Here is a 16,292-nt window from a genome sequence, read left to right as displayed (position 1 = left end):
CTGTGCGTGGGCATGCTTTGTTTCAAAGCACTGGCTTAATGCTTAGATTCTGTAGGAGAAGTGTCTTGACAATGCATTTGACCACCACCAACGAAAACTGGTTTTCCGAGGTCTGTTCTTATTTTGGACAAAGTACAGTTAAGATGATAAAAACAAATTTGTTTTAAAAAAATAATTTTGAGCTATTGATAATACATTACAAATATTTATTAAACCAAGGAGAGATGTAAATTTTATATGTAATATATGCCAAACATTTAAGTAATAAATATTACTTTAAATAATCATTGGAATTACAATTTCATGTGTGTGTATTTTTAATCTAACAGTATATTATTCAGATTATTATTTTAAATTGTAATGGAAATTTGAAGAAATAAATACTATCACATAATAATACATTGATAAAACAGTAATTATGATTTTAATATTTTTAACATTTTATTAATTCATATTAAAGGTGTTCACAAAATACTTACAATTGATTTTTAAATGACAAAATAATAAATTAAACTTTAATATAGTTGAGATCCAAAAAGGAATACACTAGTATATACTAGTTATGTTATAATTAATAAATTTAATGTAATAGTAACGTGTAGAAAAAAAAGTAATAACTTAAAATTTATAGATTGGTAAATTTCGTTTAATCAAAAACAGAATTATTAAATTATACCTAAAAAATTAGTTATATAAAGCAAAAAATAATTGATAAAAATTATATAAATCAAACAAAATACCTAACCTAACTATGTAGAATATGAGTACATATTTTTTTAAATACATTCAAATTATAAAATATGACCTAGTTAGAACCGGACAAAGATAGATTGGAGTAAAAACCAGCTATGGCCTAGAAGTAACAAAAGTTAATTCCCAACATGGCAATTTATATACTTCAGTTATTCACAGCCTGGAAATTACTTTTTTAATTTTACTGTTAACAATGTATTGCACATTTAATTATGTTTGGCATTTAAAATTTCAAAGTAAAAATCAATGTTAAATTATTTTGGTAACAAATTTATGTCTGCAAAGTATATATGACTCATTGCTTGTTCTGCTGATATTCTATGCGATGGATTGCACACCAGAAGTCTTTGTAATAAATCTCGCATTTTCGTAGTTGATTTAGGTACTACCTAAATTAATATTTACAGTAAAACATTAAACTCCAGTTTCATTTTTATATTATTATAACCACCAACTTGTACGAGTGTCATATTAGGCTGATATATCGGCATTGGCTTGAAGTCAGGTAGAGTTGTCATGTTAGGCCATGTCTCGTCAGTGGGCGTTCCCAAAAGTTTAAATATCCGTTTCAATTGATCATCTACATCTGAACCAGGAAATAGAGGTCTTCCAGCATTGGCTAACTCTAAACAATGTACTTTTTATTAATAAACCCTTTGAAAGGATATTGAAGTAAAAATAATTATACCAGCAAATATACATCCAGCAGACCACATATCAATAGATGTTGTGTACAATTTGGCACCAAATAAAACATCAGGAGGCCTGTACCATAAAGTAACAACTTCTGCAGAGTAACATTTAACTGGTATTCCAAATGCTCTAGCCAAACCAAAATCGGCTAGTTTCAATTCTCCGTTCTATAGAAAGAAAATTAATATAATATTGATCATCTGAATAAAATATTTAGTTTGATAACTAATTAGGTAACCTTATTTATAAGAAGATTCTGTGGTTTAAGATCTCGATGCAAGACATTATGACTATGGCAAAATGCTAATCCGCGTAATAGTTGGTACCTAAATTTATAAATGTTGTTTAATTGCATTTATCTAATAGGAAGATTATTTTTTAATACATGAATGATTTCACAACATTAGGATCGATTTCTCCATTCAAACTATCAAAATATTTTTTCAAATCTTGATCACAGTGTTCAAAGACAAGTACCAATTTTTTATCACTATGAAGTACATCATAAAGTCGTACGATATTCTTGTGTTTCAATTCCTTCAGCAAACATATTTCACGCAGAGCTGACGAAGGAACACCCTAGAAATATATTTTACTTTAAAACAGACATGACTTAATTTCTTAGATATATACCTCATCATCATCATCGAGCCTCACGCGTTTCAATGCAACAATCTCTAAGGTTTCACGGTTTTTGGCTTTAAACACCGTACCGTAAGTGCCTGTCAATAATTATCAAATAAGTACATAATGTATATCAATTTACTAATCACGTATTATGGACTTACCCTCTCCGATTTTATCTAGTTTTTCGTATTTTTGCATGTTTTTAACGAAGTATATGGAATAACGTGTACGATGAGAATTTAAAAGCGGTACATCTTCTTATTTTCTTAATCAATAACCAAATCTTATGTATACGAATACAATAAATTAAAGACTAGAAGGCCCACACGTCATAATATTATACAAAATATATTATAGTCCGTATGCTGTGCGGTACTGCACCACAGGAGGGATTATATATATCTATTCTGTAATTCTGTAAGTCGTGAGCATAGTTTAGTATATATTATAAACATTATACTATTAAAGAATAAAGATCAATATTATTATTGTTCTGTGATATTAAATATATATATAAGCAAACAATCCAGTGGTATAGTGCTGTGCTACTGATAATGGCTTATCGGAGAAAATAATATATTTTAAATGAAATTTCTGAGGGATACCCCGAATAGGTGAAATACATAGGGGAAGAACTGGCCTCGTCCCTATTCTATCAGCTTTTTTTTCCTTCTTTCGTGTCCATAGATTCATTCATTTATTTGTCGATGTCTTATGTCGTAACTCGTAGCATAACCGTGATAACCGTAGTCTATTTTCATGTCCGTGTTGTGACTAATTTATTGTGAACGTTAAACTATTTATTTATTATTAAGAAGCAATGCGTAACAATAGACATATCACATAATATGTATATCTTAGATGTAAAGGTATACAAGAATTATTACAGAATTATAATATGCTACCATGACGTGCGTTATCATACTATCAGCCGTGGTGGTCCGTGATAATGTGATATTGGGCTGATATGAAGGTATGAAGATTCTAGATAGCAAAAAAGTTATGTCAACATTGTCAACAGAAACCTTAATTAACATTTAACTATGTAAAATATTCTTTAATATTAATAGAAATAGAAAATAGGTATTGTGCTATGGTTTTTAATATTATTTCAGTATTCAAATTTGCCACGTAAACAATGCACGTTTAATTATTTGTTAATTATTACCACAAGTAGACCGTAATTTGTATAATAATCTCTTCTAATAAATTTGTTTAGTAACATATACCAATCAAATACGTCAACTGCAGAATTTAAAAGGCTGATGAACCATGTTACCTCCACACAATGGTGAAATAATGCATCTTAATGTTGGTGGTACTAGGTAAAGAATTACTAATAAGATCAATACTTTGGTGATGATTTAAATTATTATTTATAGTATCTAAGTTATAATATAAATATTAATTTTTATTATATATGCTAAACCTTAACAATAAAAACATTTTCTAGCTTACTCAGTGATAGATGCATTAAAAACATTGCACAATTGCTACATTGTCGTTTGATTGTATTCTTATTTAAAAATCAAATTAAATTCTGAATTCATCTACCTATTTTATTTAATCATTAGCCCTAAACTAAAATCCTTATTGTCCACCTCATTCACTTTTCTCTTTTTTTTCCATGTTATCGATTACACTGCCATAATGGAATTTATATTATGTTAAACATTAAAAATACTAAAATACATGTGTTAGGAACTAATTCAAACCTAAAAATCACAAAAGTACAAAGACTTCAAAAATAAATATGATGCTTAAATCAAAAATATTTGTTTTAGGTTCTCAACATCTCGGCAAACATTAACATGGGTGCCAGATTCTTTTTTTACTGCTCTATTAAGTGGGCGTATTTCTAGTCTACGAGATGATACAGGTGCTATATTCATAGACCGTGATCCAAAAGTTTTTGCCATAATTTTGAACTATCTACGAACACATGACATAGATTTGTCTGGCACTGATATTAGAACATTACGGCATGAAGCGGAATTCTATGGTATTATGCCTCTAGTTAAACGCCTTATTCTGTGTGAAGATCTAGAGCAATCGTCATGTGGAGACATCCTGTTTTATAGCATGTTACCAGCTCCAAGTAAATACAAATTTCAATATAGTTAAATACACTATTTAAAAGTGTTACAAAATTCTCAATTTGTATTATATATTAAACTGCATTAAGTTTGATAATTTGGTGTTTTATTTTCCAACCTACCTATCTCTTCTTTTAATTAGTTTGATATAAAAAAAAATGTTTTTCTGAATAATTCATTATTTTACATATATTTTTTTTCTTAGACCCTCCTATGCAAGAGTCCGAAATAATTAGTAATGCGACTAAAGTAGATGATCAAACAAGACCTGGTTCAATAGTCCGTGTTCCTGAACCAGCACCACCACCAAATTCACCATCATCAATACCTCATACTCATGGTTATCAAAGGTTGGTAAATATATAAATGTATAATATTCTAACTAATTGGTACAATTCAATATTTCATAAAGTATTTGTTTTAAAATAAAGGATTATAATATTAAAGACAAAATATTTTTCTAGTCGTTGTCATTCTCGTAACTCATCTTTAGACATTTCTCGAGTTACTGTAAATGGTCGTGGGTCAGTCATTAACGGACGTGGCAATGGTAATAGTGGGCACTCTCGAGCAGCTTCACTTGGTAACCATGTACCCAATCACCATTCCAGAAACTCATCAGCTGATCTCAACAAGTATATTAGAAATGATGCATTAAATTTGGTTTTTGGTTATAATCAAGGTTCCAACTGGGCTGATCCATTGCGTGTCCAAATCATCAAAGCTCACCATAATTGGATTGTAGTTGCTTACGCTCATTTTATTGTTTGCTACAGGTAAATAAAAACTTGTTTTATGTTTAGGAAACTTATGTAGAGGATTTACATATACAGTAGAACTTGTACATAATAATTTTCAAGGGTTTAAAGAAAATAGGTCATAATAACCGACTGTCATCAATACTACCTATAAAATTTAACATATACAACTTACCTATGCATTTTTCCGAGTCCTTTACTTTAAGGTCGTTAAACCTGATATATCTATGCAACCGGTGTCATTATAAACAATTTTTACAGTAAATTATAAGTGATTAAAAAATCAAAACTTTTGATGTACACCAAAAGTTCTCGTAATTAATAATTACGTTCTAAATTTGTAAATTTTAACCAAAATTAAAAGAAAATGATTATAGTAATTACTATTATTTACTCAATATGAATCGGTCACTGTCGCAATGATTAATCCCTCAAAATGTCTATAAATGGTGAAAAAAATACAAATAAATATAACATTAACATTAATATATTTATATATTATTATAAACACAATTAAACATAATGTATTTTATAATAAGAAAAATAGTAAAATATTCCAAGAAATTTAAACTGCAAGTATATTTTTGATGAATAAATTCCGCTTTATTTTTTATAATTGATTCAAAGCAACAGGGACATTGGTGTAATCTAACCTTTGTAACAAATACCTCTTTGTATTCAATTATTATTTACTGTATTTTTATGTAGTCATTTATATTTTACTGTAATCTATAACTTATATTATGTTTTATTATATTGTGTAAATTGGAATTTATAAATTTGTCATTAGAACATTGAATATGTAAAATAGACTGATAATTGAAAAATATGAAATATACAAACACATATAAATTTGCTCCCTAATTTTAATAATCAGATTGTTTCTGATAACAGCCTAATATCTATCCTTGGATGCTTAAACTAAATAATATGTTTCATTTCTTCCTAGATTTTTGTTGTTATAATTTTAAAATAACATTATTATATGTTGTAACAGATTGAAAGATTCAAGTGGTTGGCAACAAGTTTTCACATCTCCACATATAGACAACTGTATTGAACGAATAGCAATTAATGCCAAGATGAATAGTCAAAATGGTAATTCTGATGGTTCCTCTGTTATGGTTGCTATATCGTATGGAAATCAAGTTCGACTCTGGGGAGTATCAGAACAGGGATCTCGAACCAATATAGGTAATATTTGTTGTATAGTTTTAAAAATGTATAAATTTAAATTTGTAAACAAATGTGTTTAGGTACATTCAATTTGAATGTCCGTGTAGAACATTTATTTTTTATTGGTAGCCAACTTGTTGCTTTATCGCCCACTGGTAAAATAGGGGTTTGGCATGCAATGACTCAACATTGGCAAACTCAAGATGTAGTACCAATCGCATCATTTGATACAGCTGGTTCATTTCTGCTTCTTGGTTGTAATAATGGATCAATTTATTATATTGGTAAGAATTTTATACAAATTATATGATTACAGTACAAATCATAAAAATTAAAATACTCTTTTAGACATGCAAAAATTTCCATTGCGAATGAAAGACAATGATTTGCTAGTAACTGAGCTCTACAGAGATGCATCAAATGATCCAATCACTGCTATTTCTGTTTATTTGACTCCTAAAACAAGTAAGTCTACATAAATAATAAACTAATTCTAAAAAAACCATAATTTTTCAATATTTTATTACACTGTAAAATCAATAAATTTCAATATTTCTAAGAACAGTGAGATTTTTGTCAAAATCAGTCATGAGTGTTTTGAGTATTTAAGCTACAAAAAAACATAAGGTTATAAAATGTAGTTTATTTAATCAATGCAGTGGTTTTCCTAGGTTCTTCCTGACCATGTTTTCACCCAGTTAACTATTATTGGTTCAAAATATACTTATACTTTATAATTTTTTAACAACACAATTAGTATTATGTCAACATCAAGTTTTACTCATTGGAGATTGACTAGAATGTAGTAAAAAAATGTCATAAAATATTTGAATTTTTGGACAGTAATGATGGATGTCCTTTTAAGTTTTAATCATAAACGAGGATTTGTGTCCAATTATAAAAATATTGTGTAAGTACCAAACTATACTCTGTTCAAATTAAAAAACGTATTTGGCGGTGACCAGTTTTTATCTACTAAATAACTAAACAAATATTTAAAATGACTTAAGTATGGCACTGAAAATAACTATGAGCTATAAATTATGAATAAATATAACTATGCAACTTTTGAAAATGTTATAATGAATAGAAAATTATAAAATAAACATTTTGTGAAAATTGCATGTATCTACACGGTTATTCATTTATAATATACAAAAAAAAAAAAATCAATTTGATCAAATACTGGTTTTGAGTAAAATTTCCGGTTTACCAGGTTAATTTGAATAGCTTTAAGAATTTTTTATCTTTGACCCTTCAAAATACCAACTAGATCTAACTTTCTACCAAAAAACACCCACAAAGTTGAAAATCAAGGTACTTTTACAGTACCAAAAGGTAATATATGTTGTAAAAATTAAGAAATACTCATTATTGTATAAAAGATGACTTGATTTTTACCTTTAGAGCTTTTTAAAGCTTATACTGCCAACAATATAAGTTAACGTTAATGTAAGTTTGCTAATTTAAAGTTGTATTGTTGGCTGCACAAACTTAAAAAAGTTCTATTGTCAAAAATGATTTTGAAGTTCTTGGTTGGAGTTTCAATCCAACAATGTCCAACAAATTTATCGGATATATTTAATGTGTCTGTTTTAGTTCAAAACTTAACACATTGTAAAGCAAACACTTTGCTCTTCTCCGGACCTAAAATGTGTGTCTCAAAGCGTTATGCAAATTAAATTATTTATATTGAACATTTTATCTTTATATTTGACTTAATATTTTATGTCTATTTTGTTTAGTTTTTGGGTATACATCAGAATTATAAAGTGTGTAGTCTAATAGTGTACACTAATATACCCAAATAAAAAATTCTTTTTTTTGAAATTTCGTTATTATTTATTGGTTATGACTTAAATTGTATAATTAAACAAGTTATATTTTCAGTTCATGAACTAAAGACTAAAGTATTTTAAGTATTGTTATTTAAATAAGTGCTAAAAATTATAATCAATTGTCTTAATCTATTTTTAAATTAAATGATTATTAATGTGAAAACTTTAAACAGTTGATAAATGTATTATTCTATTTCTAATGGTTGACATTACTGTTTTTGAATCTGGTGCTATGATTACTTGACTGTCATTTGTTACCGTCATGATTAGTGTTTCTGAATCTTGAGATGGCATGATAAATGTATTTGGAACCTGAGATGGCTGAATTAGTTGTCAGTTATCTGTTACTAAATCTTGAGAAACAACTGTTTTTGTATATATCTTTACTTTTTCCACATCATCATCTATCGTTTCTATAATTGGTATATTTGGTACAGACGGTGGTACATTTAAAACATTCATTACTTTGTCTTTCAAGTCCGATGGAAAATGTATAATACCATTAGTTGTACCAAGGGCTAAATCTATAAATTTAAACAAAAGCATTATTACTATCAAGTGAGTTTTAAGAAAGTTGATGTTAATTTGTTTTCCTTTAATATTCAATAATACATATAATATGCTAACATCCAAATGTATTGAATTAGGTGATTGGAAGCAGCATATTTATTAAATTATAGTCTAGTGGTAAACATAAACATTTAAACCAATTTTGACAAAGTTACATAGAATAATGAGATTTCAATCATTAAAAATATTCAAGTTAATTGGCCTTTTATATAGGTTGTTATTCAGTTATTGTGGGAAATTTATTTTTTATATTTCAGTTCAAATTGATTTAAAATCTCATTTTGATTTCTTCAAGTAAATTAAACAATTATTTATTAGAAAGTGACTTCTACAATAATGTAGAAAACATTTCATTAAGTTTAAATGTATACAAAATTAAAATCTAATCATTCTAAATAGGTGTCAAATTTATCGGGCTCTCAGGTCGAAATTGGTTTAAATTAATTTTTTCTATGAGCAAAATATTATATTTTATTGTATTTTAATGTCATCTACATTGGTGTTTAAAATTTGGACCATGCTGGAGATATTCATACAAATGATAATTTAAAACACTTAATAACACAACCATATGTGTTAAAAACTATTTCCTATCAAGTACTCCTTAAAAAAGGTGTGCTTCCGACCCTCTAAATTTTTATGCAACTACAAACCTTTAAGCCACATAAGTTGTTGTGTAAATGTTGGAGAAAACCACGAAACAGAATTTTGGATTTGATCATCTACAGTTGATGGCAAAATCTATTTCAACAGTTCAATGTGTAAAGATTGTATTATTCTACATAACCAGAGAACATCATTTTGCATGTTAACATTTTTAAAATAATAATTGTAATAATATATATTTTTATACTAGGTAGCATGATATTATTTTATTAACATACTTGAGAAGTTGTGCCGGTTACCAACAAAAATGTTATTAGAAATTGCATTGTCCCTCAGTTGCTACTTTAAAACTTTTCAAATGTTAAATTAATTGGGAAGTCTATGCAATACTAAATATTTTATAATTTTGCTTCCATATTTCTTTCACGCATTTTAATATTGAAAACCTGAAAAAAATACTGAACACTTGTGCATACATTTTATGAATCCTACTTAATTTGAAAATCATCTGTCAATGGTTTTTTTTTTTTTGACACATTTAATGTGTGGAAATCATAGTTTCAAAGTTTTAAATGATTTGTAATATTTTTTTTAAAAAACTAACAAATTATAATGAGTTATTATAGAATTATTATATTGAGTTGTATTACATTGATGAAATATCTAATATAAAAAAGTATTTAAATTTTAAACAATTAGTGTGGAAAAATAAAATGAAATATATAATATATTATTGATTTCTTTATACCTGCCTAATTTTATAATAAACTGTAAAGCTTGTTTAGTATAAACTTACATTTCTTATGTTTAAGTTACGGAATCTGAAAATGTTCTTTATTTTATTCAAAATTGTGAAAAATCAATCATTTAACTACTATCATTACAAAGGTATAGACCAAGGGGAGTACTACCTTGTGACTGTGGGCCGGTTCCAACTATTAAGATTTTTGAACTGGCCTGCCCAGCTGACAGATGTTTTGATTTTCTACACCAAGATTCTATCAATGTATATATATATTATCCTAGTTATTATCGTAAAGAAATTAGTTAAATTCTATATGTCATAGACCAAGTGTCCATGACTACTGATAATATAAAACTATATATCATGAACATTAAATGAGCAATAAACAGGTTCATCTTCTCTATATAAATTATCAGTATATGACCATAGTACTCTTTAATTTGTAAGAACTCACTTTGTAAATATAATTTAATGATAAATAATTAACTATGTATTACTATTGCTTATCAGGCATCTATATAATTCTATAATTTAATTAGAATATAATTTGTTGTAGGTGTCAGTGGAAATTGGATTGAAATAGCATATGGTACAAGCTCAGGTACAGTCCGTGTGATCGTTCAACATCCAGAAACTGTAGGACATGGTCCTCAATTGTTTCAGACATTCACAGTACACCAAAGTTCTGTTACCAAAGTTTGTGTTTTAATACTAAATGAAAGTGATGTTTGTTGTTTATTTTTAACTGTTATTTTCATATAGGTTACACTGTCAGAGAAATTTCTCGTGTCTGTTTGCAGTGAATACAATCATGTGAGGACATGGAGTGTAACTAGATTTAGAGGCATGATTTCTACACAACCAGGTTCAACTCCAGTTGCTTCATTTAAGATATTATCACTTGAAGAAGTTGAACCTTGTATTAGCTACTGCGCTGGAAATGATTGTGGTTAATAATTTTTTATATGTTAAACTATAAATTCTTACAGAATAATTTGATAAATTTTAATATTATAATTAATTTATGTATCATATTTTGCTACTAATAATAGGGCCATATGGCGAACAGGATGACGAACAAGTATTTGTTCAAAAGGTCATGCCCGAAACTTCTGAACTATTTGTTCGTCTTGCATCAAATGGTAAAAGGTAAGATATTTATAATTTATAGATACTATGTACAGTAGATTGTTATCATTTAAGTTCATGTTTAATGAACATCCAATTTATGTATGTATAAATTATAAAATATTTTATACATTTGGTGAATTATTCATTACATGAAATGGTAACAATTTTTCACACATCAAGGTATGAAAAAAATCATCAAGCCGATTCCTTTTCATGAAATGCCCATAATAATTTAACTATCCACTATGTGCAATACAATGTAATTACAATTCATTAATATAATATAATTTTACATTTTTGAGTTTAAAGTGATTATTTTCAAAAACAAATAATTTTATAACTATAGGTAGGTATCATTGATTTTATAATAAACTAGAAAATAAATGGTAGTATTTATTTTATTTAAGTTTAAGTAGTGACACTGTTCTGGATCCAATGTCTTTTACCTTACAATTGTTCAGTTAAAAAATACGTTATCGTTTTTATTTACAATTTTATGAACATTGTTATTTTTAATTGTTTGTATTTATCAAAATATTTACTTTTTTTCACAAGCTTGATTTCAATCAAAACATACAAAATCAACAATGACAAACATAACATATTTTATAAGGTTGTATAATACAATATTTATACTTGGCAATATGACGTACACAGTTTAAAAAAAAAATGACATACCAACTCATAACATACAATTTATCTTGTTTATTTTATCTATTTGTCATTTTGATAAATACAAATTACGACTATAATATTTTATCATAATATATGACTAAGGGCTAATGACTAACATAGATATTAGAACAATATTGATCTTCCCTTTAAAACATATTATTTTAATTAGGTATGTTTTTTTTAAGTGATTTAGTAGGGGAGGTGTTTCATAATTTGTAAAAACAATTTGTGGTTTTTTACAATATTCTATAAAATCTTTAAAAATAACCATTTTAAATACTGTTATTTGTATATTATGTCTAATTTTCAGAATTAGCCTTTTTTTGTGACCTTTTGCAAAACTTTAATTGTGCCTCTAAAAATATTTTTGAAAAAAAAAAAAAATATTTATAATAATATAAAAAATCAATCAACTAGCCAAGAGTCACTAATGGGTGGCTACATTAATTATACCTTTCATGTTATAATTTACTGTTGGGGACGAAGTGGGCGAGTAGATAATGCGTCAGTTGCACTGTTGCCGGTTCAAACCTCGGTCACTGGCGGCACTTCTCTCAGAGGCTGCAACCCCCACCCAGACATGACAGAAACCTAGAGGTGCCCACTAGAATTCTGCCAAATAAACACACACATGTTCTGTAACCCTACAGTCCCTAAACCCTTCAGTCCCAAAATCCTACAGCGCCACAACCTACAGCTAATGGCCTCAGTTGCCGAGGCTTAAAAAAAAAATTACACTTATCATATAAACTTATTGGAACTAATTTGTATAGATTGTTTATGTCAAAAAAATTATTAAAAATAGTAAAAAAAATTCTTTGTATAATACTAAAGACTGATGGTTAATTCATTAGTAGTTCATACTTTATTTATTTGTGTATTTATTCTTAGTTTATGCAATAGTGGCCTGGGGGGAGGGGGGGAGGTAGCACTAGGGCCGTATTTAGGAATTTTCTTCTCTTGGGAAACAAAACAGCGCCTTATAATACTGAATAAAAATGTAATGCAATTTAAAAACACCAGGTTTATTGTATGTATAATGTATATTTTATTATGTATATAACATAATATTATTAATACATTTAATTTTTTTTCTGGATTGTAATTAAGCAAATGTATTAACTATTATGTTATCATAATTTATACAAGAAGTTAGATTACTTTTGTCTTTCAACGTTTAATGAAGACGAAGCATTTAGGCGATCCTTATTCATTACCGATGAACGTTAAGTTTTGATTCTTCTCAGGGTTGAAAATGATCTTTACGAAGAACAATTTGTTACTAGTGTTCACAAAACATTCAAAGCTCAATGCCATCATAAGGATAGATTGTTTGTAAATGTTTGAACTGTATCATAATACTAATGTACTGGATATTTCTTAGAGATTTATCTTTAAGAGATTCGGTATGACTTTTTTATATTACTTCCTAAAGTGTTGTACACATTCATTATAAAATCTTTTATCTAAGTTGTTTTTGAATATTTTACATAGTTTTTCAGCACATTTGAAAACTTCTGATTTGGATGTCATAGTTAAGTTTAAAAAATAGGAATGTTTTGATATTAAATTATCATATACCTTTTTTTGTTTGAATAACTCTATATGTATTTTATCTAAAATAGTATAGTATGTAATTATTAAAAAATGTTTAAATTGATTAAGTTCACCATAAAAAATTTTTCTTCATTTGTTGTATATCTAATTTATTTTCATTTCAAAGGTTAGAAATGGATTGAATGAATGATTCATACAAGTCAATATCGATTGACTTTAACTTTTTACTTTCAGCATTAAAACGTCCATGAAGATCATCCCAAAATATTGACATGAAATAATTTCCAAAACAATCCAAATTTTTAAAAATACCTTTTGTTTCACATCGCTTTTGTGCCTTTTGTAATATTAGAGAGGATTAAATATTGAATATATTAGAATATTAGCCGCTTGAGACAACAGCATCCCGTTGCCCTCTACCTTAAATACTGCCATGGTGGTAATGTTACATAAAAGTACTGACTAGTACCATTGCCATAATTATATCTGTGTGCTAATAAATTGTGCCTTTATGTATTTCTTATGTGTATTTGATTTTTGATTTTTGTTTGTTTAAATTTTAGAGTTTGCATAATTCGAGCTGTGGATTGTACGATAATTACTTGCTTTTGTGTGCACGAATGTGAAGGCTCTAGTCGCATGGGATCAAGGCCTCGCCGGTTCATATTGACCGGACATTGTAATGGAGCTATTCAAATGTGGGACTTAACCACCGCTTTGGATTTAGCTAACAAATGTCTGCGTGAGTACAAAAGTTTATATACATAATTAGGGCTCGTAAGTTCATGCATTTGCATTTCAATCTCGCCAAGTTGTATTAAATTAGTTGTATTATTAGTTGTATAGGTTACATAGAAATTTAATTTAAGATGACACAGTTGTATATTTCAGCATAATAATGCAATTTTTAATTTTAAGGAGCATTTAAAATATTAAAATTTAAATTGTTTAAAGCAATTGTTAATACATTGTTATTAGTTTGATGTAAATAAATACCAACTTTTTGATATAGCTGATCAAAAGCTAAATTTGTTTGAAAACTTTTTAAATAATATTATATTTTTATCTTCATTAAATAAATATAATCAATACATAGACTATTAAATGATTGAAAATTTTAATTTGAAAACAACTCAAATAAAAACAGTTATAAATTAATGCATGTACTTATGTACTTAATAAATGTATTTATTCATGAAAGTTTGAAATAAAAAATATTGGAATACAGTTAAATTGTATAGGTTTTATTGCATAATTTTAGGTTTTAACTAACATAATCAGTGTTTATAATTAACTAAGATGCAGCTTTCTCATATAGTCTTTTTTTGTTATTTGTAAGATAACAGAAAGGTTTTGTTTGATTCAAGACCACTTTTGTTACACGATTTCTAATTGTTTTAATTTTACCAATAATAATTACCATTATTTTGTCTCGCACCAGAACCTATCCCAAATGGAGGTCCGACAGCCGAAGAACTGTTACGTTTGCTTGATCAGTGTGACCTAAGCAACAGCCACTGTTCTACGCCTAGTATATCTCCATACCCAGGAATGTTGATCACAAAAGGAAACACGGCTAGATTAAAGGCATCCAATGTGGCCTTCCTCAATCAATCCCAACAAACAGACGCATCCACTTCAACGTCATCCTTATAAAATGATCTTAGGTATATGTATTGAAGTACTAAGTACTAGTTACAATAATAAATTAAAAAATTAAAAGGAGCACGTAGGAGAATCTTTGGAGCATATTAAATTAATAACTCTATATATGCAAGATCAAATGCAGATCACTTTTTTTATTTGAATATTTATATAAGTACAATAGAATTCATAATAGATATTGTGTAATAATTGCTAGGGTTGTAGTTAATACTTAATTCATTACATTTAACTATTCGTCTCAAATAAGAACAACAAATATATGTTTTAACTACTTCATATGGATTATATTATGTAGGATCTAACTCGATTACATGTTAGTTGTATTTCCTCTTTGAATGGTGACAATTAATTGATAATCATTGTCCTAGAAATGTTGTGCCACAGAATGTATGAATAATAAATGCAACATAAAATATTTATTTATACTTATAATAAATATGGGACCAATTTACCTTTTCAATAATAAATAATATATGATGCAAATTCAAATTCTAAATTTACTTTATATTTTGTAATTAATAATAACTAGTTATTTTCAACGTCAACCGTGGTTTTTGCTACATGAATACATATACACAACGTATAAACATTTTGATAAATTTATACTTATGAATTATTATATATAATATGGCCTATTATTGTGACTTTGTAGCATTTACAAACTTGAAATGCAGTTATAATATTCACTTATCAAACACTTAAAATAACAATATTAAATATTTTGTCAGAAGGGTTTTTTGTGACATACTGAATTTCTCCAAGTGGAATTGAGCAGGAAAAAATAAATTGATTATATTAATTACCCAGTAGTTTGTGTTTGTTAAAAAATCACTAACAAATAACAGATATTTAAAAGTATTTTGTTGTAAAAAAGTAATATATCTGTATTATTGTGTTTTGAGTCATGATGTGGGTAACAATAGAAGTGTATTCTAATATAACAACTATTTTTATTCATTTTTTTGCAAATCTATCATTATTATTATCAATGTGATATTAACAGATTATGTGATACTAATAATTACTATATTATATGAATCTCACCAAACCACCCATTGTGTATTGTGAATATTGCTTATGTTTAAAATTAAATGTATGTATTATAAAATAATGATACTTGATTAATTGAATTCCATACTTAAGTTTAAAAGTTGTAATTTAATTCATTGTATTACAGTACCAATATAAGTTTCATTATATTTTTATTATTTATGATAAAATATTTTATATTATTAAAAATGTTGAATTTCTCGATTACATTTTTTTTTTATAAGTTTAAATTAAATTATTGATGATAATCTAAATTTATTCATGAGTAGAGTAATACTATACAGCCCACAAATGAACACTGAATACTATCAATTCAAGTATAAATTTGGTACCTTTTTCACTTTTTGAATTT

General features: G+C 27.2%; 2 protein-coding genes and 1 pseudogene across 4 annotated transcripts; 1 reads left to right on the top strand and 2 right to left on the bottom strand.

Moving 5' to 3' along the window:
* Positions 1 to 786: 786 nt before the first annotated feature.
* Positions 787 to 2,526, bottom strand: LOC111037009 (cyclin-dependent-like kinase 5). The gene is made up of 7 exons (XM_022319356.1): positions 2,235 to 2,526; positions 2,080 to 2,168; positions 1,832 to 2,025; positions 1,685 to 1,772; positions 1,442 to 1,613; positions 1,209 to 1,378; positions 787 to 1,142 (listed from the first exon to the last, which is right to left on the bottom strand). Exons 1-7 carry the CDS (start codon positions 2,269 to 2,271, stop codon positions 1,008 to 1,010), a joined length of 885 nt encoding a protein of 294 aa, XP_022175048.1. The 5' UTR covers positions 2,272 to 2,526; the 3' UTR covers positions 787 to 1,007.
* Positions 2,527 to 2,929: 403 nt separating this feature from the next.
* LOC111037008 (BTB/POZ domain-containing protein KCTD3) lies at positions 2,930 to 15,309 on the top strand. Of its 3 annotated transcripts, none has more exons than XM_022319355.1 (13): positions 2,930 to 3,046; positions 3,293 to 3,398; positions 3,858 to 4,171; positions 4,375 to 4,519; positions 4,634 to 4,945; positions 5,925 to 6,121; positions 6,184 to 6,387; positions 6,452 to 6,568; positions 10,419 to 10,558; positions 10,625 to 10,811; positions 10,915 to 11,011; positions 13,789 to 13,967; positions 14,667 to 15,309. In XM_022319355.1, exons 2-13 carry the CDS (start codon positions 3,346 to 3,348, stop codon positions 14,879 to 14,881), a joined length of 2,160 nt encoding a protein of 719 aa, XP_022175047.1. In that variant the 5' UTR covers positions 2,930 to 3,046; positions 3,293 to 3,345; the 3' UTR covers positions 14,882 to 15,309. The 3 variants fall into 3 exon arrangements, with proteins under 3 accessions (XP_022175047.1, XP_022175045.1, XP_022175046.1); XM_022319353.1 differs by lacking the exon at positions 2,930 to 3,046 and adding an exon at positions 3,055 to 3,213; XM_022319354.1 differs by lacking the exon at positions 2,930 to 3,046 and adding an exon at positions 3,060 to 3,156.
* LOC111037010 lies at positions 7,922 to 10,043 on the bottom strand (annotated as a pseudogene).
* Positions 15,310 to 16,292: the final 983 nt, after the last annotated feature.

Source organism: Myzus persicae, unplaced genomic scaffold (genome assembly GCF_001856785.1).
Source record: "Myzus persicae strain clone G006 unplaced genomic scaffold, MPER_G0061.0, whole genome shotgun sequence".
NCBI lineage: Eukaryota > Metazoa > Arthropoda > Insecta > Hemiptera > Aphididae > Myzus > Myzus persicae.
This window is presented reverse-complemented; position numbering and strand designations above follow the sequence as displayed.

Bases quoted from the DNA above. Each gene is read 5' to 3' on its own strand.
- LOC111037008 (XM_022319355.1), top strand. From the start codon at position 3,346: ATGTTACCTCCACACAATGGTGAAATAATGCATCTTAATGTTGGTGGT. The intron at 6,122-6,183 runs GTAATATTTGTT...AAATGTGTTTAG, and splicing joins GGGATCTCGAACCAATATAG to GTACATTCAATTTGAATGTC. The intron at 10,812-10,914 runs GTTAATAATTTT...TACTAATAATAG, and splicing joins CTGCGCTGGAAATGATTGTG to GGCCATATGGCGAACAGGAT.
- LOC111037009 (XM_022319356.1), bottom strand. From the start codon at position 2,271: ATGCAAAAATACGAAAAACTAGATAAAATCGGAGAGG. The intron at 1,773-1,831 runs GTATTAAAAAAT...TTATAAATTTAG, and splicing joins AATGTTGTGAAATCATTCAT to GTACCAACTATTACGCGGAT. The intron at 1,143-1,208 runs GTTGGTGGTTAT...ATATTAATTTAG, and splicing joins CTAATATGACACTCGTACAA to GTAGTACCTAAATCAACTAC.